Source organism: Chiloscyllium plagiosum, chromosome 5, assembly GCF_004010195.1.
Source record: "Chiloscyllium plagiosum isolate BGI_BamShark_2017 chromosome 5, ASM401019v2, whole genome shotgun sequence".
Classification (NCBI taxonomy): domain Eukaryota; kingdom Metazoa; phylum Chordata; class Chondrichthyes; order Orectolobiformes; family Hemiscylliidae; genus Chiloscyllium; species Chiloscyllium plagiosum.
The window spans coordinates 116410513-116435143 of record NC_057714.1 but is presented as its reverse complement, the minus strand read 5'-3'; the positions used below and the strand labels follow the sequence as shown (position 1 = coordinate 116435143).

The 24631-nt window shown below is 44.0% G+C and overlaps 1 protein-coding gene across 1 annotated transcript in view; it reads left to right on the top strand.

Annotated features, from left to right (window-relative positions):
- Positions 1-24631, top strand: part of LOC122550337 (ubiquitin carboxyl-terminal hydrolase CYLD-like) — an 86851-nt gene that overhangs the window by 48127 nt on the left and 14093 nt on the right. Inside the window, exons 12-15 of the mRNA XM_043691064.1 lie at positions 610-840; positions 5261-5604; positions 10670-10803; positions 12580-12995. Coding sequence (XP_043546999.1) covers positions 610-840; positions 5261-5604; positions 10670-10803; positions 12580-12995 — 1125 coding nt within the window. The remainder of the gene's footprint in view (positions 1-609; positions 841-5260; positions 5605-10669; positions 10804-12579; positions 12996-24631) is intronic.

The window sequence follows — 24631 nt, the reverse complement described above, 5'->3', positions numbered from 1 at the left end:
TCTGTGAGTGTGTGTGTGTGTGTGTCTGTGTGTCTGTGAGTGTGTGTGTGTGTGTGTCCATCAGGTTCAGTAATGTCCTTTAGGAAAGGAAACTGCCATCCTACAGCAACATGGTTGACTTTTAACTGCCCTATGGGCAATAAATGCTGGCCTAGCCAATGGGAGTGTGGTCGATTATCACCGGGACATCAACATCCTCCTCACCTGCTTAGTCTCAGAATTAAATTGGAGAGGGTTTGGAACTTCCTGCCCGAGAGAGCTGTGGGGGCAGAGACATGGCTGTGATAGAGACATTCTTGATCAGTCAGGGATGAAGAGTTATGGGGAAAGGCAGAAAAGTGGACGTGCGGAATGTTGGGTCAACCATGATCTGATTGAATGGCAGAGCAGGCCTGAGGGGCTGAATAGCCTACTCCTGTTTGTATTCCCTATGGGCAAATGTTCTAGTCTCAAGCACTCTATTTCCTCACTGAAAGAGCACAATATTCAGATCATTTTAAACAAAGCAAAAGGTGGAGATGCCAATGTGTTCCTTCAGGGAAAGTAATGATGCAGTAGAGAGTCCTGTAAATGACCAGTTTCTAACCAGAATATGGTTTGAAATTTCAGACACAAATCGATCAGCTGAAAGAAAACCTCTCAAAGAAGTTCTCTGAGTGGAGGAAGAGCCTGGAGGAGGATGAAGACTATGCCAATAAAATGATTGAAGAGGAGGGGATGAAGGTGTTGACAAAGAGCACCAACTGCTTTGATGAACTGAACAACCAAATGCATCTAATTAGGCTGATAGATGATGAAACTCAGAATCTGGTCCATATGGATCTACTCTCATTTATTCAGGTACACATAGAGTCATAGAGTCCTACAGCACGGAAACAGACCCTTCGGCCCAACCTGTCCATGCTGACCATCATCCCAAACGTGTCCCGGCTGCCTGCTCCTGGCCCATATCCCTCCAGACCCTTTCCTGTTCATGTATCCATCCAAATGTCTTTTAAACATTGTAATTGTACCCAGATCCACCACTTCCTCAGGAAGTTTATTCCACACATGAACCACCCTCTTATGTAAAAAAATTTGCCACTTATAAGTTTTTTAACTCTCTCTCATCTCACCTAAAAAATATGCCCCCTGGTCTTGAAAGTCCCCATCCTCCGGAAAGACAACAACTATTAATCCTATCCATACCTCTCATTATTTTATAGAATTCCATAATTCTGCCTCTCAATCTCCTATGCTCTGGTGAACCAATCCCAGCCTGTCCAACCTTTCTTTATAACTCAAATCTTCCATATCCATAAGCATCCTGGTAAATTCTCTTCTGAACCCTCTCCAGTTTAATAATCTGCTTCCTATAACAGGGCGCTCAGAACTGGACACAGTATTCTAGAAGAGGCCTCACCAATGTTCTGTACAACCTCAACACGACATCCCAACTCCTATACTCTAAGGTCTAAGCAATGAAGGCAAGCATGCCAAATGCCTTTTTAACCATCCTGTCTATAATTGACACAAACTTCAAAGTATTACGTCCCTGCACCCCGAGGTTTCTCTGTTTTACAACACTACCCATGTGGTACAAACAGATTACCTACCCACTGCTGACTGGCTGCAATGGCCTCTCCATGGTCTTGCTCCCTTGCTATCTCTGTTCCAGCCCTATAACCCTCCATGATCACTAGCCTCTTAATATACAGTGAGACGGCAGGACTTAACCGTGACTAAAGAGTTGCTGGGGGTTTCATATGCCGATCCCGCTGCTGTATAACGCGATGAATAGCATGAATGAGGGACTTGCCCTCCAGTTCCAGTAGCACCACCCTGTATAGTGGCCATTGCTGGGATTACAGCTGATCCTGAGAAAGAGGAAGCCACACTCAGAGGTAAGGCTGGGCCTCATAAGGACCACTGAGAAAATTGGTGGAGGAAGGAGGCCAGGTTTTAGGGGCAGGGGATTGGGAGGGGGATTACCTTGGAGGGGCCTCCAATGGGCCCTACAGCTCCACAAAACAAGCCCTCCCCCTCCCAGTGCCTGACAACAGGACATAGTAACATTGGAATGGGATAGGCCATTCAGCCTGACAAGCCTGCTCCGCCATTTAATTAGATCGTGGCCAAAGTCCTACCACAATGCCACCTTTATGCACAATCTCCATATCCTTGACGTCATTCCTCTCCAGAAATCTATTGGTTTCTGTCTTGATCATGCCCAATGACTGAGCTTCTACAGTCTCGGGAGAGAGAATTCCAGATAAATTCTAGCAAAATCTAGAACCAAAGGGCAAGATCTCAGAATAATGGGTCACACAAATAAGGCAGGGATAAGGAGGAATATCTTATGTCAAAGGGTAGTGAAACTGTGGAATTCTTTACCATGGGGCTGTTGAGGCTGGGCTGTTCATTCAAGGTTGAGATAAACCAGATTTTTAATCAATAACAGAATTAAGGATATGGGGAAAGTTGAGGATTTTCACCTCAGTTGAGGATTATCAGATCAGCATGATCTGATTGAATGGCAGAGCAGAACTCGATGGGCCGAATGGCCTATTTCTGTTCCTCTTTCTTATGGTTCTTTGAATGAAAAAAGTTATTACCATTTTAGTCTTAAGAAAACCTGCCTCTCATTCTGAGATTATGATTCCTGGTTTAAATTCAACAGTAAGGAGGAATAATTTTTATATATCCACCTTGTCACACTCTGTAACCTCATTTCTCAAAATGCTACAGAATACAGGCCCAGTCTCCTCATTCTCTACTGATAAGACAGCCCTGCGGTCCCAGGGATTGATCTGGTGAAGGTCCACTCCCTCTATGACAAGTATATCCCACTTCAGATAGCGGGAGTAAAGCTATTCACAATGCTCACTGGTGCAGTCTCACCAAAACTTTTTACAAAGCAACATTGTTATTTCTTTAATCAAATCTTTTTGTGATAAAGACCAAAATGGCAAAAGGCAAGAGTTTTTTTTTAGATATATAAAAGATGAGAGGCAAGAGTGGACATTGGACCACTGGAAAATGAGGCTGGAGAAGTAGTGATGGGGAACAAAGAAATGGTGGAGGAACCTACAAAGTATTTTGCATCAGTTTTCACATTGAAAGACGCCAGCAGCATTCCCAGAACTTCAAGGGTCAGGGACAGAGGTGAGTGTAGTGGCCAACATTAAGGAGAAGGTGCTGGGGAAGCTAGAAGGTCTGAAGGTGGATAAATCACCCGCACCAGCCCCTTGGCAGCACATTCCTGGCACCCATGTAAAAGGCTTTCCCCACACTTTTCCTTTAGACTTTTCCCCTCTCACCTTAAACCTATGCTCCCCCTTATATTTGACATTCCCACCTTGGAAAAAAGACTCTGACTGTCCACCCCCATCCATGCCTTTATAAAACACTTGGTTGGCCCCAGCTGCAGGAGTGTGTTCAATTCTAGGCACCTCAATGGCGGAGTGCTTTGAGAGGAGATTTAATAGACCAATAACAAAGATGAGGAATTTAGCTATGTGATGGTTAAGGAAGTTGGGATTGTTTTCAGAGCAGAGAAAAGGAGATTTAATTGGTTTGTCCAAAATTATGAAGGAATTTGATGGAGTGAATAAAGATCAAATCTTTCCATTGGCTAAATGACCATTTACTGGAGGACCTCAATTTAAATACTTAGTGAAGGAACCAACTGCAAGATTCATGAGGGCTGTATAACTGTGAAACAGGGAAGCAGCCTGTTATAATGACCTGGAAACAGCCTGACAAGGCAATAGCAGTTGTTTCATTAATAACCTTCACAATCAGGTAGGTACTTGGAAGAGGAAGTTCCGCAAGGTATTGGTTGGGGAAGTCAGGTTACATGGATAGCTCTTCCAAAACATCAGCATAGAAATGATGAAATGAATAGCCTCCTTCAGTACACTATCATCCTCAGATTCTGTGGCATGAAGTCAAATTTTGATTAATGGAACTGCATCAGACATTTTGCTACATTACAGGCACTATATACAAGTGCAAGTTGCTTCTCATTGAGGCTGTTCGTTCTTAGCACATTGCCAAGGGTCCCCCAGCATTGTTGCTGTGTCCACACTGCTGCTGTGACCCACAGTGGCTCCCCTTCCTGTGACTTGCTCTAATGTAATGCATCCTCGAACATCAAATTCACTTTTTTTAGTTCAACATGTGCTGATCTGTTAACTTGATGTCCTAACCTCCTCTCTCTCTCTCTTTCTTTCTTGACACAGAAATCGAAACAGGTCTTCTCTCAGTAAGTTTTTTTCTGTCCCACAGGATATAATTCCTTATGCTTGGGCAAATGTGTCTTTGTCTGTTGTGTACCTCAAGTTGATAACCAGATTAGTCTTTACAATTTCAGTTCTATTTTCAGGCAAAGATAGTCCAGGCTTGCAGCTCCACTAGTGGCTGAGAACTGAAAATCACCACATTAATGAGCAGCATAACAAGACCAACAGTCCCAGGTCCAATATACATATGGCAGTCCCTTATCCTACATACAGGAAACAGTCCCAGATCCATTAAACAGCTGATAGTCCTAGTTCCAATATACATATGTTAGTTCAGGTCCAAAGTATGTAGGTCAATATCAGATCCAACATATGGATTATCAGTACCAGATCCAACAGAGGGATATCAGTACCAGATCCAACACACGGATACAGTACCAGATCCAACAGACGATATCAGTACCAGATCCAACAGACGGATATCAGTACCAGATCCAACACACGGATATCAGTACCAGATCCAACAGATGGATACAGTACCAGATCCTACAGACTGATATCAGTACCAGATCCAACACACGGATACAGTACCAGATCCAACAGATGGATACAGTACCAGATCCAACAGACGGATATCAGTGCCAGATCCAACAGACGGATATCAATACCAGATCCAACAGACTGATATCAGTACCAGATCCAACAGACGATATCAGTACCAGATCCAACAGAGGGATATCAGTACCAGATCCAACAGACGGATACAGTACCAGATCCAACAGACGGATATCAGTACCAGATTCAACAGACGATATCAGTACCAGATCCAACAGACGATATCAGTACCAGATCCAACAGGCGGATATCAGTGCCAGATCCAACAGACACATATCAGTACCAGATCCAACAGACGATATCAGTACCAGATCCAACAGACGATATCAGTACCAGATCCAACAGACGATGTCAGTACCAGATCCAACAGACGGATATCAGTGCCAGATCCAACAGACAGATATCAGTACCAGGTCCAACAGACGATATCAGTACCAGATCCAACAGACGGATATCAGTACCAGATCAAACAGACGGATATCAGTACCAGATCCAGCAGACGGATATCAGTACCAGATCCAGCAGACGGATATCAGTACCAGATCCAACAGACGATGTCAGTACCAGATCCAACAGAGGGATATCAGTACCAGATCCTACAGACGGATATCAGTACCAGATCCTACAGACGTATATCAGCACCAGATTCAACAGACGGATATCAGTACCAGATCCAACAGACGGTATCCGTACCAGATCCAACAGACGATACCAGTACCAGATCCTACAGACGGATATCAGTACCAGATCCACCAGACGGATATCAGTACCAGATCCAACAGACGGATATCAGTACCAGATCCAACAGACGATATCAGTATCAGATCCAACAGACGATATCAGTACCAGATCCAACAGACGGATATCAGTAACAGATCCAACAGACGGATATCAGTACCAGATCCAACAGACGATATCAGTACCAGATCCAACAGATGATATCAGTACCAGATCCTACAGACGGATATCAGTACCAGATCCAACAGATGGATATCTGTGCCAGATCCAACAGATGGATATCAGTGCCAGATCCTACAGACGGATATCAGTGCCAGATCCAACAGACTGATATCAGTACCAAATCCAACAGGCTGATATCAGTGCCAGATCCAACAGATGGATATCAGTACCAGATCCTAGAGACGGATATCAGTACCAGATCCAACAGACGATATCATTACCAGATCCTACAGACCGATATCAGTGCCAGATCCAACAGACGGATATCAGTACCAGATCCTACAGACGATATCAGTACCAGATCCTACAGATGGATATCAGTACCAGATCCAACAGACGGATATCAGTACCAGATCCAACAGACGGATATCAGTACCAGATCCAACAGACTGATATCAGTACCAGATCCAACAGACGGATATCAGTACCAGATCCAACAGACGGATGTCAGTACCAGATCCAACAGGCTGATATCAGTACCAGATCCAACAGACAATATCAGTACCAGATCCAACAGACGATATCAGTACCAGATCCAACAGACGATATCAGTACCAGATCCTACAGACCGATATCAGTACCAGATCCAACAGATGGATATCAGTGCCAGATCATACAGACGGATATCAGTGCCAGGTCCTACAGACGGATATCAGTGCCAGATCCAACATACTGATATCAGTGCCAGATCCAACAGACTGATATCAGTACCAGATCCAACAGACAGATATCAGTACCAGATCCAACAGGCTGATAACAGTACCAGATTCTACAGACGGATATCAGTACCAGATCCAACAGATGGATATCAGTGCCAGATCCAACAGATGGATATCAGTGCCAGATCCAACAGACGGTATCCGTACCAGATCCAACAGACGGATACAGTACCAGATCCAACAGACAGATATCAGTGCCAGATCCAACAGACGATATCAGTACCAGATCCAACAGACGATATCAGTACCAGATCCAACAGACGATATCAGTACCAGATCCTACAGACCGATATCCGTACCAGATCCAACAGATGGATATCAGTGCCAGATCCTACAGACGGATATCAGTGCCAGATCCTACAGACGGATATCAGTGCCAGATCCAACATACTGATATCAGTACCAGATCCAACAGACAGATATCAGTACCAGATCCAACAGACTGATATCAGTGCCAAATCCAACAGGCTGATATCAGTACCAGATCCAACAGACAGATATCAGTACCAGATCCAACAGACGGATATCAGTACCAGATCCAACAGACGGATATCAGTACCAGATCCAACAGACGATATCAGTACCAGATCCAACAGATGGATATCAGTACCAGATCCAACAGATGGATATCAGTACCAGATCCAACAGACGGATATCAGTACCAGATCCAACAGGCTGATATCAGTACCAGATCCAACATACAGATATCAGTACCAGATCCAACAGTCTGATATCAGTACCAGATCCAACAGGCTGATATCAGTACCAGATCCAACAGGCTGATATCAGTGCCAGATCCTACAGACCGATATCAGTACCAGATCCAACAGACGGATATCAGTACCAGATCCAACAGACGATATCAGTACCAGATCCAACATACAGATATCAGTACCAGATCCAACAGGCTGATATCAGTACCAGATCCAACAGGCTGATATCAGTGCCAGATCCAACAGGCTGATATCAGTACCAGATTCAACAGGCTGATATCAGTACCAGATCCAACAGGCTGATATCAGTGCCAGATCCAACAGGCTGATATCAGTACCAGATTCAACAGACGGTATCCGTACCAGATCCAACAGACGGATACAGTACCAGATCCAACAGACGGATATCAGTACCAGATCCAACAGGCTGATATCAGTACCAGATTCTACAGACGGATATCAGTACCAGATCGAACAGACGGATATCAGTGCCAGATCCAACAGACGGTATCCGTACCAGATCCAACAGATGGATACAGTACCAGATCCTACAGACGGATATCAGTACCAGATCCAACAGACGGATATCAGTACCAGATCCAACAGACGGATATCAGTACCAGATCCAACAGACGATATCAGTACCAGATCCAACAGATGGATATCAGTACCAGATCCAACAGACGGATATCAGTACCAGATCCAACAGGCTGATATCAGTACCAGATCCAACATACAGATATCAGTACCAGATCCAACAGGCTGATATCAGTACCAGATCCAACAGGCTGATATCAGTACCAGATCCAACAGGCTGATATCAGTGTCAGATCCAACAGGCTGATATCAGTACCAGATTCTACAGACGGATATCAGTACCAGATCCAACAGATGGATATCAGTGCCAGATCCAACAGATGGATATCAGTGCCAGGTCCAACAGACAGTATCCGTACCAGATCCAACAGACGGATACAGTACCAGGTCCAACAGACGGATATCAGTACCAGGTCCAACAGACGGATATCAGTACCAGATCCAACAGACGGATATCATACCAGATCCAACAGACGATATCAGTACCAGATCCAACAGACGATATCAGTACCAGATCCAACAGACGATATCAGTACCAGATCCAACAGACGATATCAGTACCAGATCCAACAGACGATATCAGTACCAGATCCAACAGACGATATCAGTACCAGATCCAACAGACGATATCAGTACCAGATCCAACAGACGATATCAGTACCAGATCCAACAGACGATATCAGTACCAGATCCAACAGACGATATCAGTACCAGATCCAACAGACGATATCAGTACCAGATCCAACAGACGATATCAGTACCAGATCCAACAGACGATATCAGTACCAGATCCAACAGGCTGATATCAGTACCAGATCCAACAGACGGATATCAGTACCAGATCCAACAAGCTGATATCAGTACCAGATCCTATACAGAGACGTGAGTCTCTGATCCTTTATATATGTCAGTCCAAGATCCAATATACAGTTGTCAATCCAGAATACAGACATCAGTCACTCATCTTTGTATACATGGATCTGTTCAGGAATCTCTTCAAGTATAAAAGTGGAGGCCATAATGTAGTGATAATGTCACTGGTCTATTAAACTAAAACCCCACAGTCTTGTTCTGGGTTCAAATCCCACCATGGGTGATGGCAAAATCTGAATTCAATAAAAAATCTGGAATTTGTTAAAATCTTAGCCCAGCGACCATGCAAACACTGTTGGTTGTCCAAAGGCACCCATCTGATTCACTAATCTCCTTTTGAGAAGAATATTTGCCATCTATACCTGGTCTGGCCTTCATGTGAATCTAGACCCACAGCAATGTGGTTTACTCGTATCTGCTATCTGGGCAAACAGGGAAGGGCTATAAATGCAGGTATGGCCAGCAATACCCACATCCCATGAATAAATAACAAAACAATCCTCAGTGAGATTGCAGAATTGAGAAGTGTGGTGCTAGAAAAGCACAGCAGGTCAGGCAGCATCCGAGGAGGAGAGTTGGTGTTTTGGGCACAAGCCCTTCATGAGGAATGTGTGGGGTGAGGGGAAGGCGGCTGGGAGGTAAATAGGAGGGTGGTGGTGGGGCTGTGGTGGGGCAAGGGAGCTGGGAACGCAATAGGTAGATGCACGTGAGGGGAAATTGTGATAGGTCGATGGGAAGGGGTGGAGCGGATAGATAGGAAGGAAGATGGACAGATAGGACAGGTCAAGAGGGCGGTGCAGAGTTGGAAGGTTGGATCTAGGATGAGGTTGCGGAAGAGGAGATTTGGAAACTGCTGAAGTCAACATTGATTCCATACAGTTGGGGGGTCCCAAGGTGGAAGATGAGGTGTTCTTCCTCCAGGCGCCTGGTGTCTTGGATTTGGTGATGGAGGAGGCCCAGGACTTGCATGTCCTTGGCAGAGTGGGAGGGGGTGTTGAAATGGTCTGCCATAAGCCAGTGGGGTTATTAGGTGCATGGGTCCCAGAGATGTTCCCTGAAACATTCTGCGAGTTGGTGTCCTGTCTCCCCAGTGTACAGGAGACCTCATCAAGAGCAACAGATACAGTAGATGAGGTTTCTCTCAATGTAGTCTCCTCTACATTGGGGAGACAGGATGCCAACTTGCAGAATGTTTCAGGGAACATCTCTGGGACCCACGCACCCAACAACCCCACTGTCCTATGGCAGACCACTGGAGGAAGAACATCTCATCTTTCACCTTGGGACCCTCCAAGCACATGGCATTCATGTCAACTTTACCAGTTTCCAAATCTCCCCTCCCCCCACCTCTTTCCAGATCCAACCCTTCAACTCTGCACCGCTCTCTTGAACTGTCCTACCTGTCCATCTTCCTTCCCACCTATCCGCTCCACCCTCCCGTCAGACTAATCAATTAACCCTCACTTGCATCCATCTATCACCTCCCCAGCTACCTCCCCCCAGCCTCACCCCAAACACCCAGCCTGCATTTATCTCTCAACACACCCTCCCCAGCCCTGCCCCACCCCACTCTCCCCCTCTCCACATTCCTGATGAAGGACTTACACTCAAAACTCCGATTCTCCTGCTCCTCAGATGCTGCCTGACGTGCTGTGCTTTTCCAGCACCACACGTTTCGACTCTGACTCTCCAGCATTTGCAGTGAGGTATCATTCAGGGTGCACTGCATGGAAGGGTGCTTGAAGCAAGTGTAAAACTTTGAAAAGTGACAATGATAAATATTTGAGAGAAGAAAAACTGTTAGGATATTGGAGTAAGGGAGGGGGTGGGCGGGCATTGGGAGCTGGGACTAGCCTGTGAGCCCTCTCAAAGTGGTTACAATTCAGTGTCAGTGCAAATGTGTGTGGTGTTCACCAATGGACTGCTGATCTGAATCACTGAAAGGAATTTATTTCTTCCTTTATTGCAGAGTTGCTGACACACAGAATAAACCAGATATAAATATTCCGAAGCTGATCCTGAATCTGTACAATGCACCTGAATTTATCAAGGAGCGGATGAATAATTCTTTCACCTACCAATCAGCCATTCTGGGGACTACAAGTAAGAGCAGGCAGCTTTTCGAAATACAACAGACTAGTGACAAAGACCACACCTGAAGAACTGGCTGCATAATGGTCTCCAAATTTGAGGAGCAATTAGGGTGGCAGTTCAGAGAAGGTTTACTAGACCATCACCTGGAAGGAGGAGTTTATTTTCTGAGGGAAGTTTGGACAGGTTGGGCCTGCAACCTCTGGAGATTGGAAGAGTAGGAGGCAACTTGATTGAAACATGTTCTAAGGGGTCAGTGAGGAAATGGTACTTCCTCTTCAGGGAGAATCTAGAAAGAGGGGTCACTGTGTAAAAATGGCCCATTTAAATCAGAGATGAGGAGAAGCTATTTCTCAAAGAGGGCTATGATTCTTAGGAACAGGAGTAGGCCATTCAGCCCCTCAAATCTGTTCTACTATTCAATGAGATAATGGCTGACCTGTAGCCTAACTCCATGCCGTTGGCCCCTGTTCTTTGCTTTACAAAAAAAATCTAATTCAGATTTGGAATTGTCTTTTCAAAGGCAGTAGAAGCAGAGTCTTTGAATATTTTAATGGCAGAAATTGATAGGTTTAGATGAGTAAAGTTTCCATGGGTGAGTTGGGGGGGGGAAATGCAGAGTTGAGATTACAATCAGATCAGACATCAGTTTAATGAATGGGGCAGCCAGTCTGAGGACCAAGCAGCCTGCTCGTGTTCCTAAGTTGTATGTTCGTCTGTAAGATCCGATGTAACCTGATACAAGAATAGTCTCCAGTCAGTCACAGAAAGACTGGGGAAATGGGTACAGAATGCGCAGAGTCAGTCAAAGTTAGGTACAATTTTAAAGATGTTGCAGGAACAGAGAAACCGGATATTTGTAGCTCAGGTTGAGGTTCTGGATGTAAGTTTGCTCATTGAGCTGGAAGGTTCATTTTCAGATGTTTCATCACCGTACTAGGTAACATCGTCAGTGAGCCTCCGGATGAAGCACTAGTGTTAGTGACCCGCTTTCTATTTGTGTTTAGGTTTCCTTGGGTTGGTGATGTTATTTCCTGTAGTGATATCATTTCCTGTATTTTTTTCTCAGAGGGCGGTACATGGTGTCCAAGTCAATGTGTTTTTTGAAAGAGTTCTGGTTGGAATGCCAGGCTTCTAGGAATTCTCATGCATGTCTCTGTTTGGCTTGCCCTATGATGGATGTGTTGTCCCAGTCGAAGTGGTGTCCTTCCTTATCTGTGGAGGCCTGTGGTGACCTGGGAGTATTACCCAAACCTTTGGTGGGGGGCAGCATTGAAAGGTTGAGCAGACCTTTTAAAAATAAAGGACATGAAATCCTGAGCCTTATTTAAGTAAGAGTACAAAAGCAAAGAAGTTTTTATGTGAAATCTTTATAAAACACTGTTTAGGCCTCAGCTAAAACCGTGTTCAGTTCTGGCCAATTTAGATTGGGATTTGATTTACTTATTGTCACATGTATTTTGTTACAAAATACAGTGAAAAATGTTGTATAGTTTCGCCATATCGCCAGCATCACCTTAAAACATGGAAAAATAAACCAGAGCTTAGAATATAAAGATAGAAGGACAAAGAAATGAAGAACAAGTATTGTGATGGCACAGTGGTATTTCAGAGGCTCAGTCTCATGCGTTGGGGGCATAGGTTCCAATTCCCACCACGGCAGATGGTACACAGTGTTAGCAGACAGACTGGAGGTCTTTACCTCTGTGTCACTCACTGGGAGAGGTGGGGAAGGATGAACAGAATGGCAGTTTCTGACCAGTTTGTGTCTCCTCCCCCTTCCCCCAGATCAGTGGTCACTGCTGACTCTGGATCCGGACTCGGCCTACTGGCTCCTGAATGTCTCCGAGGATGAGAAGACAGTGATGTTTGGCTACATGGGCGAGAACTCATGGCACAACTCGAACATGTTTGAGAACATGCACCAGATCCTGTGCTCTCAGAGTTTCACGGCTGGCTGCCACTCCTGGGATGTGAAGACCGGTGGCATTGCCTGGGGGGTGGGAGTGGCCTACGGGTCTATAGACCGGGGAGGGCTGGAGTCTTATTTCACCAACAGCACTAAGTCGTGGTGTTTATATTTCTACCGCGGGTTTCTGACAGCTTGTCAAAAGAACCAACAGACTTACCTCCTGAAGTACCCGGCCATTAGCAGGATGCGTGTCCGACTGGATTACGAGGCTGGCACAGTGTCTTTTTACCAGGTCAGTGATCGTCAGAGGCATTTGCACACCTTCAAAACCACCTTCTCTGAACCTGTATTTCCTGCATTCTCTTGTTCGGGCAGTTCCTCCATAAAACTGTGTTAAAGTCAGGTATAAAATGATGGGCCCAGCCGGTAATTTTAAGCCACTTCTCCACATGGGAAAGGCCAGGGATCAGGTGCAGCATTTCACATCCCAACCCATTCACCTCCTCTCCATTTATTTCAATACAATCAGGGTGGGGGCATAAAGGAGGCTGTGAACCAACATCACATCCCAACCCCACCAATCCCCTCCTCCACAGTGACATTAAAATTGCCCCCAGAATGTTGTTGATGCCTGTGTTGATCTCTGACTGATACCTGGCCCAAGCACCGATTAAACTTCTGCCCCTAGTGGATAATTGGCAACAGTCACAGGTCTTGTTGGTGCCACAATGACAACTTGTATTTATATAGTGCCTTTAATATAATACAATGCCCCAAAGCTCCTCACAGGTACATTATACAAAACAAATTGTCCCAGGCCACTGGTCAGCTGGCTGACAGCTTTGCCCAAGAGATAGGTTTTGAGAAACATCTTAAAAGAGAAAAGCACAGGGGGTATGGGAAGAGAATTCCAGAGTATACGGACTTTGACAATTAAGGCATGGCTGCCTGTGGTGAAATATTTAAAATCAGTGATGCTTCAGAGTTTAGAATTAGAGGAGCACATTTAGCTGCAATGATTCTGGGGTTGGAATAGTCGTTTAGATGTGACAAGGGTATGAACAAATCTCTGATAGATGTATTCTTCACAACAGTCAACACTAGATAACTATTTTGATCTCAGAACCACAGGTTTCCTTCATGATAACCAAACCCAATCAGAAATGGGATAAAATGCCCACCTTGTTTTCATCCTGATTGACCAGTGAGGATAGAGCCAAGGGTAGTTCTTGAGGGGGGGGGGTTGAGGGCTGGGAGGTGGATGAGATGATTGTAGGCTGCGGGTAGGGGGTATAGGCTGCGGGTAGGGGGTATAGGCTCTCTCGTGAGTGTGTGACTCAAGCTGGTTCAGTTTTCCAATATTGGTCATTCCAAAAGGAGCAGGACAATCTGCAGGACAGTCAGGTAACAACATGCTATCAGAAATATGTACAAACATTCAGCTGTGTTTTGAGATCTGGCACCAGGAGAGAGGTCATAGGACCCCTTGACAAATGGATTTGAAGTTGTTGATTCACCTTAATCACTAAGTTATTTTTTATATAATATATCCTCAGGACATAGTGCTCACTCTGATTCCACCTTGGACCCAAACTGCTAACAGTTCTTATACATCCTTAATATCCTCTTATAAATTCCAGTAACTACCTGCCAGTGGAACATTCCAACAATTCCCAGACTCCACAATGGGTAAGAACTCTTATCTGCTTCATCACAATTTGGTCTAACTAGGGGTCATGGGTGAAAACATTCACACTGGGGTCAAAGGTTATCTGTCACTATACGAAGTTGGCCAAAGGTTCCTGAAGAACCACTGTTTGTGATCTATCACTGTGTTGCTAATAATCATGGGACTGAATATCTTTTAATATGTGCAAGATAAAGGTAAGAGTTTAATCTTTATTGACTTCTTCGTCATTCCAAAGAATTGTCCGAATGAGGTGGGTTTTTATTTTAACGAGTTCCATCACTGTCCCTTTAACTGTGTGATTGGCAGTTTCCTCTGCCCCAGATATATTGATTGGTAGCTCCTCAGAGTATTCTCTGTACTATGTTCTGAAGTGTTCTGTCAGACTTCTGATATCTAGATTTTTGTCAGTAAATAAACTCTCAGTAATTAAACATTACAGAGTTCTCTGTGCCTATAGTAAGTATAAAACATTGATCAGTAATAGTCTTGTTTGGGGTTTCATTTTTTCCTTTGATAATGTTTTAATCTAGCCCTTTCTGAACTGACTCCAAAACATTTATACCTTCTCTTAAATAAGTTGACTCGTAACGTACTCAGTACTCCATGTGGTCAGTGCTCTATATAACGTCCCTGCTTTTATTTTCAATTTCCCTTGCACTAAATAACATTTTATTTGCTTTCCGAATTACTTGCAATATCAACCCTTTGTGATTCATGCACTGAGACACCCAGACCCCTCTGCATCTCAGAGATCTGCAATTTCTCACCATTTATTTATTTTTAAAGTCTTTATGCAAAAAGGTTAATTTCACATTTTCCCAGTTCCTATCCGTTTTGACAGATCTTTTTTCAATCATGCAATCTATTTCCTTTGTAGCATCCCGGTGCCCTTAGTTATAGAGATGTACAGCACAGAAACAGACCCTTCGGTCCAACTTATCCATGTTGACCAGATATCCAAAGTTAATCCAGTCCCATTTGCCAGCACTTGGCCCATATCCCTCTAAACCCTTCCTATTCATATACCCATGTAATTGTACTAGCCTCCACCACTTCCTCTGGTAGATCATTCCATACACAAAAGTTGCCTTTTAGGTTTCTTTTAAATCTTTCCCCGCTCACCTCAAATCTATGCCCTCAAGTTTTGAACTCTCCTACCCCAGGAAAAGATGTTTGCTATTTGCCCTATCCATGTCTCTGATTTCTAAATTTCTGTAAGGTCACCCCCCCCCACCCCCAAACCAATGCTCTAGCAGCCAATTCAGCCACTCCCTTTAGCTCAAATCCTCCAAACCTGGCAACATCCTTGTAGATCTTCTCTGAACCCTTTCAAGTTTCACAATGCCTTTTCTATAGCAGGGAGACCAGACTTACACACAACACTCCAAAAGTGGCCTAACCAATACTCTGTACAGCCACAACACGACCTCCCAACTCCTATACTCAATGCACTGACCAATACAGACAAGTGTATGCAATTTACTTTCCTATCTTTGCCATCAGCATCTCTAGAAAACATTCCTTCAGTTCCTTCATCCAAATCATTTATATAAATTGTAAAAAATTGAGACCCCAGCACCGATTCCTGTGGTACACCATCATTCCCCCACCACCCCTTATCCACAGCATGTGACTTCCTCAAAGAACTTCAACAAATGGTCATACAGATTTTCCCTGACACAGAATCATACTGACTGCCTGATTCCTTGAACCTTTCTAAGTGCCTGCTATGTCTTCAAAAATAGTTTCTAACATCTTCCCTAAGACAGGTGTTAAAATAACTGGCCTGTAATTTCTTGCTTTTTGTAGTTTTTCGTTTTGAATAAAGGAGTTATCTTTGCAACTTTCCAAGCTAATACAATTTTGCCTGATTTAAGGGTATTTTGGAAAATTAAAACCAAAGATTTAACTATCTCTCTAGTGACTTATTTCCTAAGTGTGATGTATGTGTGTCCATGAGAAGCTACACATATAAATATGTATGCAAAAAGAATTTGTATAATACATTGCACATTTAACAAAAATCAACAGGGTCATGGAGACAGCCAAACAGTGCTGCATCCCCACAATACCCTGACCAACAGAACCTACACCTGGTCTGAGAATGAAGATCGACAGTTAACTGTTCTTGCTGCATCACCATGTCAATGATGGCCCAACTAATCAGCACCATCCCCTTGCTGCATAAAAGTTTATCTTTCCTTCCCTAAGTCTGTTTCTTGCATCCTGGTTCTGATGAGTGCAAGATGAAAAGCTCCAATTTTTAATCTTTTAGCATTTCATATACCTCCAGCAACTTCATGTTTTTGTCCTTCCCACATTTATATCTGGCCCACCTCATTCCAAGTTGCCTCTTTCAATTCCAACATTCTCTGAAATTTGAGTCATTTGAAAATCTGACGAATTTACACTGAGCTTCTCAATGCAGGCCTGTAAGACAAATTGGGAACACTGGTTGTCTCAGTAGCTTCTCCATGGTAACATGCCTACCCCAGTGACTGCGTGGCTCTCTTTACCCAGTTTTAATGTTTAATAAATTGTACTTTTGTCTAATGTTCATGATGGCAACATTTAACCAAGAATTACATGGAGGAGCCCTGGATAACCGAGAGGTTGGGTATGACAAGTTCTTGCACTGATTAGATTTGTACAGGTAGTTCTGGGATAACATGCGTTTCAGCAGCGCAATTTGGCTATAACATCACTGAAGAATTAGGCAATGCTATTTTTGAGAACACTTACCTCAGTTGGCAATAGTGCAGTTCTAACTGGGATCAATTTGCACACTTCATTCTGTGCACACGCCTGATGTTCACACCATTCCACACGCACACGACGTGGGTGCCGGTCTTTGTGACATTCTGCACACGTGCCAATGTCCAGGCAAATGTCTGTGTGCTGACCTGCGCACGCGCCAATGCCAGCTGCCAACAGACCAGCTTTCTGAGACAGGTACAGCACAGAGAGCAACCTTCTTACATTGCTTTAAAAATACCATGTTAAATTTATTTTAGTTTCATTAATAAATATGATTTCACATTTCATTCAGGCTGTGCTATACATTGCGTTTGACTTGTGTGTGATTTTTGAGCGATCGAGTGTGATCATTTTTGCTGGTCTGTCCCTAACCACACTTTTCCCACAGGCCCCATGATTTCTGTTCAGTGATTTTCTACAAAGTGAGGTCTCACTGGAACGCCATGGTGGTGTTATAGGAGAATGACCTGTACATAACATGGAGATCATCAGATCAACTGGAAACCCTACACAGCCAACATATAACTCCAGTGGTTGCTCCAGGCAATCATCCTTAGCCACTTCATGAATCTCCTTCCCTTTGTTACAGGCTTAGCTTCATTCAAAGTGACCTCTAACAACACAGCAGTATCTGGCAGCCTACAGCATGGCCTAGATAACATCCAAACCTGAGATTTTTCAAACTTCATTTACAGGATATGGGCATCGCTGGCTAGGGCAGCATTTACTCCCTACCCTAAATTACCCAGAGGGCAATTAAGAGTCAACCATGTTTCTGTGGGTCTGGAACCACATTTACGCCAGACCAGGTAACGATGGCAGTTTCTTTCCCTAAAGGACATTGGTGAACTGGATGGACTTTTATGACGATCAGCTATGGGTTCAAAGTCTTCATTGAAACATAATTCCAGATATTTTTATTGAATTCAAATTTGAACCAGAGTCCCCTGAACATTACCTGGGTCTAGATTAACAGTCGTGATATTACCACTTGGCCATCACCTCCCCTGGTTTAATCTCCCAGAGTATTAGTCTCGCTCTTAAACCACGCAATCCCCTTGTTTAGTTTGTATCTCACACAAGGATATCTGTTCTTCCATATATAAAATCCACGCTGAACCCTTCAATTAGATGTGTGTATCTCACTCCTGGGTGTCAGTATTTTACAAATACACCACCTGAACCCATCAATTAGATGTGTGTAATTCACCCCTGGAGTTCTACACATATACCACTTGTACCCCTTGATTAAACAGCAGACTCCATTATTCCATATATAAACACCTGATTAGATTAATTACCCAGCTTTTTATACTGATAAGTAACAGTTTCAAAAGGGTATTTCAAAATATTAGTTTCACTTAGTGAGATTTATTTTTGTGGTATAATATGGAGTTAAAGTTGATGGATTGGTGGATCTATCCTCAGTCAGCTGAGAGTGACTTTGCCTCTCACTCTGTGGAAATCTCCCACCATTCACTGAAGAGACAGTAAATTACTTAGATACTTTAAGTCTCAGAATCAGATCAAACTGTTGAGTGTATTTACAGTGTGCACAATCACATTGCAATTCAGATGTCCAGTTGTAAAAATAATGAAGTAGGAGATCAGTAGATCAGAGAAAGACAATCAACCAGTTCACCATCAGGTTTTATTGCACAGAATCTCATTGAATTCTTCCATAATCCTGTAGTGAGAGAAGGGCCTTCCACAGGTATAACAGTCACTGGTTCAGTCAAACCTGTATTACCAATGTACAGAACACAGCTCAGTATCTGGGTTCCTCAGAGGACGGCAGGAGATGATAATGGAGAAGCGACATGCTTTTCAAATTTCCTTCTTACTTGTTTCCTGCCCTTCGAACAAAGGGTACTTGGCCTCGATATCAGCCCAGGTCAAGGAACCATTGGCTAAATCTCTGACGACTTGAGGCAGTTCTGAAATCTGTGGAAAAAATTTGAGAACAATTTGACTGAATCACAGAACCACAGAATTATTATTGTGCAGGAGACCATTCAGTCCAGAGTGCCTGCTCTGACTATCATCTAGTCCTAATATCCTGCATTTTCCCGTGTATGTGTGTGTGTGTGTGTGTGCGCGCGCGTGCGATGACACAGGGATACATCTCGCCAATGATAAACAACTTTGAAGTTGCTTCATGCATGTCCAGGTCACATAGCTCCCAACTATTGTGATATGATGTATGTATCTGTAAGGGCATGCACCTTAAACAAATCATTCCACACCCTGACAGGGCCTGATGTGTGAGGCATGGCACTCTGAGCAGCAGAGGTAGAAGTCAGATCGGCTGCATTTAGCTCAGTGGTCATGGTGTGTTAACCATCCGACTCAAATAAAGAAATCCCATCATTGTTTCACCAGTGCTTGTGTGTGATTGGTACATTTAAAGCGAACAGAAGAATATAACATCAATGACTGCAGGCAGTCATTGCAGCAGTGCACAAAATCACTTCAGTAATCTGGTGTCTTATTACTCCACAGAAACATTTAAACAAAGTTACAGGAAACTGTGAGGAGAATGTTGGCTCGGATTTAAAGTTAGGAAACAGACAATGTGTGATAGACACAGAATGACCAATTGGGAGAAATGGGCTGCAGTGCTCAGGAGATCTCAAGCCCTGACAGCCCCATGAAATGTCACTTAAAAGGCACATTTGTCTAAAATGCGAACTGCTGCGAATCAGGGTGGATTAGAATGGAAGGATCTATGTATGCGTATAAGCTGCTGCAATAACACCTGGTCAAGGTTGAAGCCAGTTGTGATGGGACAGGATTTCAGGGTGGGAGGGCTCTCACTGTGCCAATGGGGAACCGATTCCCATCGATTCGGGCTGCCACCGTAATTGTTCCTATGCATTACCAGAGAATTATTCTGCTCACCATGGTTGACTGATAAATACTACCGGGAGCTTGCCACTATCTGGAGGGGCTCAGTGTGAGCGTACACTCACTGATGGAGGGAGGAGGCACTGTGACACTGAAGTTACTCCCGGAACATACCTCAGCTCGGATCTGCCGCATCGAGTCACGGTCCCTCAGTGTGGCTGTGTGGGGCACCTTGTTCACCGTGTCAAAATCGATGGTTATGCCAAAGGCCACACCAATCTCATCCGTCCTAGCATACCGTCTCCCGATGGAGCCAGATGAGTCATCCACTTTGTGAGAAACACCATGTTTGGTGAGTTCTTCAGCTGCAGACAGGATGGGCAGCAGCATTAGTAAAGGGTGACAGATAATCTGCAAACACAACAGCAGACCCTCTCTCACTGAGTTTCCCTTTATCTTCACAGTTGCTTTCCCCTTGGTCCAGGAAGCTAAATGTACCTCTACCTGCCAGGATGGTACTGAGGATCGGTTTGAGCTTAGCTAACGCCATACAGATCAGGGATAACTCCAACTGATCCTCTCTTGACTACATGCTGAGCAAACCTTGAGCTTACGTAGTTTTACGATGTTAGAAAAATGGTTACATTACAGTTAAAACAATAATAATTCTCCAGATGTGGGTGTTGCCAGCAATTGCCCATCTCAAACTGTCCTTTAGGAGGCAGCAGTGGGCCACCATCTTGAACTGCCACAGTCTCAGAGTTTAGGGACACTGTAAGCAGTTCAGGAAAGATTTCCAGGATTTTGACTCAGCAACAGTAAAGAAATGATTTATATATTTCCAAGTCGAGATGGTGTGGGGCTTGGAATGGAACTTGAGGAGAAAGTGAGGTCTGCAGATCCTGGAGATCAGAGCCGAAAATGTGTTGCTGGAAAAGCGCAGCAGATCAGGCAGCATCCAGGGAACAGGAGAATCGACGTTTCGGGCATAAGCCCTTCTTCAGGAATGAGGAAAGTTTGTCCATCAGGCTAAGATAAAAGGTAGGGAGGAGGGACTTGGGGGAGGGGCATCGGAAATGTGATAGGTGGAAAGAGGTCAAGGTGAGGGTGATAGGTCAGACTGGGGTGGGGGCGGAGAGGTCAGGAAGAAGATTGCAGGTTAGGAAGGCGGTGCTGAATTCGATAGATTTGACTGAGACAAGGTGGGGGGAGGGGAAATGAGGAAACTGGTGAAATCCGAGTTCATCCCTTGTGGTTGGAGGGTTCCTAAGCGGAAGATGAGGCGCTCTTCCTCTAACCGTCGTGTTGTTGTGGTCTGGCAATGGAGGAGTCCAAAGACCTGCATATCCTTGGTGGAGTGGGAGGGGGAGTTAAAGTGTTGAGCCACAGAATGGAATGGAACTTGTCAATGGTGGGGTTCACATGTGTTTGCACGGTTTTCAGTGATAGCTACCAATATCCAGTTTAAAAGGGATAAGGTTCATCTGAAAGGACTACATGTAACCCAGAACCTCGGACTCACAGGAGGAGTTGGCCGTTGGCCACCTCGGGTCTGCTCGGACTGTGGGCTAACTCCACTCGGTCTGACACCTCACACCCTCATAATGCATCTGGACTCCTATCAGTCAGAAATCTGTTGTCACTCAGCCTTGAACATATTCAACGACCCAGCCTTCGCTGCTCATTGGGGTTGAGAATTCCAAACAGTGACAATCCTCAGGGAGAAGAGAAGCTCATCTGCCTTAAATGGAGACCCATTATTTTGAAACTGCACCCCTCATTCTAGATGTCCCCCCCAATAAAGGGAAATATTCAACATCTCCACTGTCAAGCCACCTCACAATCTTATATGTTTCAAAGACATGATATTTTATTCTCAACTCCTTTGGTTACAGCTCCAATCTGCTCATTTTCCCTTTCATCCCAGCAACCAGCCTAGTGAAACTCTTCCGACCTGTCTCCAATATTCCTCCTTAAATAAGGAGACCAAGACTGTAGATAAAGAATGGGGATTAGTGACTGAATGTTGTGCTCCCATCACCGAGCTGGATTTGCCTAAGTTTATAATTACCCAGTTAGTGTCCAACTGTGATAAACAAGAACTAGGCCCTTGAGAGATATGACATTTGGTCCCATTATCCAAATCATTGATAAAGATTATAAATAACAGCAGCCCAAGCACTGAGCCTTATGGTACCCAATTAGTCACAGCCTGCCAATCCAAGAATGACGATTTATTCCTACTGTTTTCTGTTTGTTAACCAATTCTCAATGAGGGCAATATGTTACCCATAATCCACACATGCTCAATGTGTACTAATCCTTGTGGAACCTTAATTGAAAACTGTTTAAAAATCTAAATACACCCCTCATCTACTCTGCTGGTAACATCCTAAAAAATTCAACAGGTTTGTCAAATATGATTTTCTTTTTATAATTCTATATCAATTCTGCCAATCAGTAATTTTTTTCTAAGTCTCCAGTTGTCACAACATTTATAACATATTCTAGTATTTCCTTTACTATTGACAAAGTAACAGGTCTGTAGTTCCCTGTTTACTCTCTCCCTCCTTTCTTAAGTATTCAAGTTGCATTTATATTTGCAAGCACAACTCTAGAATCTATAGATTAGTATCCACTATTACCATTCTCACTTCTTTAAACTCTGAGATATATATCATTAGGCCCTTGGAATTTGTCAACTTGCAGTCCTGTTCGTTTCTGCAGTATTATTTTTACTAACATTAACTTCTTCCTAGTCCTATGAATCATCACTATTTCTGGGAGATTTCTTTCCTTTTGATATACCCAAAGAAGCTTTATATGCTTCCGAATAACTTGAATTCATTTCCTATTGTCCTTTGCAATTTCTTGGTACTCCTTTGTCGAATTCTAAAATGCTCCCAATCCTCAGGCTTGCTACTTTTTTGGCAACTTTATAAGCCTTCCCTTTGATTTAATACAATATACAACTACCTTTGTTAGTCACGGTTGACTCACTTTTCCTGTTATATTTCTTTACGGCACAGAAATCCATGTCTGCTGTACATACGTAGCAAAGAGTAGAGATTAAAGGGGCTTTCTTAAATTGGAAACAGCAATGAAAATTGCTTCACACGGATCAGTGTTGGGAAGAGGCTTGTGTAAAGAATGGACAAGATGGGCTGAATGATCTGATTCTGTGCTTTAATTTCCATACATGTCATAAATGAACACTATGAATGACCGTATTGCATGAAAAGTATCAATCCTTGGTTCAGTAATACTTAATTCTCAATGCTCCACATCTTATCTCCCACTGGAACCCTGCAGCCATTGGAGAGACCAGGTCTTGGATCCAGTCAATCCCAAGGTGAAAGGTCAAGCTGCAGACCTGTGCTGTGATGTTCAGTTCACAGGGCTGGGTGGTTGACGTGATACCAGTCACTGTCAATATGACTAGGATAAAGTGAGGACTGCAGATGCTGGAGATCAGAGTTGGAAAGTGTGGTGCTGGAAAAGCACAGCTGGTCAGCCAGCATCCAAGGAACAGGTGAGTCAATGCTTCTAACATAAGCTCTTCATCAGGAATGACTGCAGCTTCCTCCATTAAACAGTGTCCACGCTTCAGAAATCCTTCATGAGCTGTGAAATGCTACTGGATGTCTAAGAAAGGTGCTATATAAATGCAAGCCTTTACAGCTTTCCCTTTCATTACTTCCATTCTCATCAACAAGCTGTTTAAAGAGCTAGGCTAGGCTAGGCGATGGCTTAGTAGTATTACTGCTGGACTGTTAATCCAGAGGCCCAGGTAATGCTTTGGGGACCACGGCTGATGGTGGAATTTGAAATCAATAAATATCTGAAATTATGAGTATAACGATGACCATGAATCCATTGTCAATTGTCGGAAAAAAAAACATACGGTTCACTAATGTCTATCAGGTAGGAAATAGCCATCCTTACCTGCTCTGCATATGGGGCAACATTGCCACGTTGGTGAACAATAAGGAATGGGTAATAGGTGCTGGCCTGGCCAGCAACCCCGTGAACAAATTAAAAACAGATCGGCAACTCACCAAGCTTTTTCACAAATGGAGCAAACTCCTGGTTCTGACTGAGGGGCAGAACAGAACACTTATAGGGAGCCACTGTCGCTGGAAAGCTGAAGAACTAGAAAAAGAAATAGAAGGTCCAGTGAAAATCAGTTTCAATCTCCTGCTGAAATTTCCCTCGAGTGTGACTTCAGCATTAAAATTGACCCGTGAGGGAGGCAGGGCGTTCGACATAACCCAAAACGGAGCACACACGCCTGGCCAGAGTATTTAGATAACCCCACGCCCCGCAGGAGTATATAAATAACACCGCGCCCTGCCGGAGTAGAAAATAACCCCGCGCCCTGCCGGGGTATATAAAAAACACCGCGCCCCGCCGGGGTATATAAATAACCCCACCCCCCGCCGCAGTATATAAATAACCCCACTCCCCGCCGGAGTATAGAAATAACCCCACGCCCCGCCGGAGTATATAAATAACCCCACTCCCCGCCGGAGTATATAAATAACCCCACGCCCCGCCGGAGTATATAAATAACCCCACGTCCCGCCGGGGTATATAAATAACCCCACCCCCCGCCGGAGTATATAAATAACCCC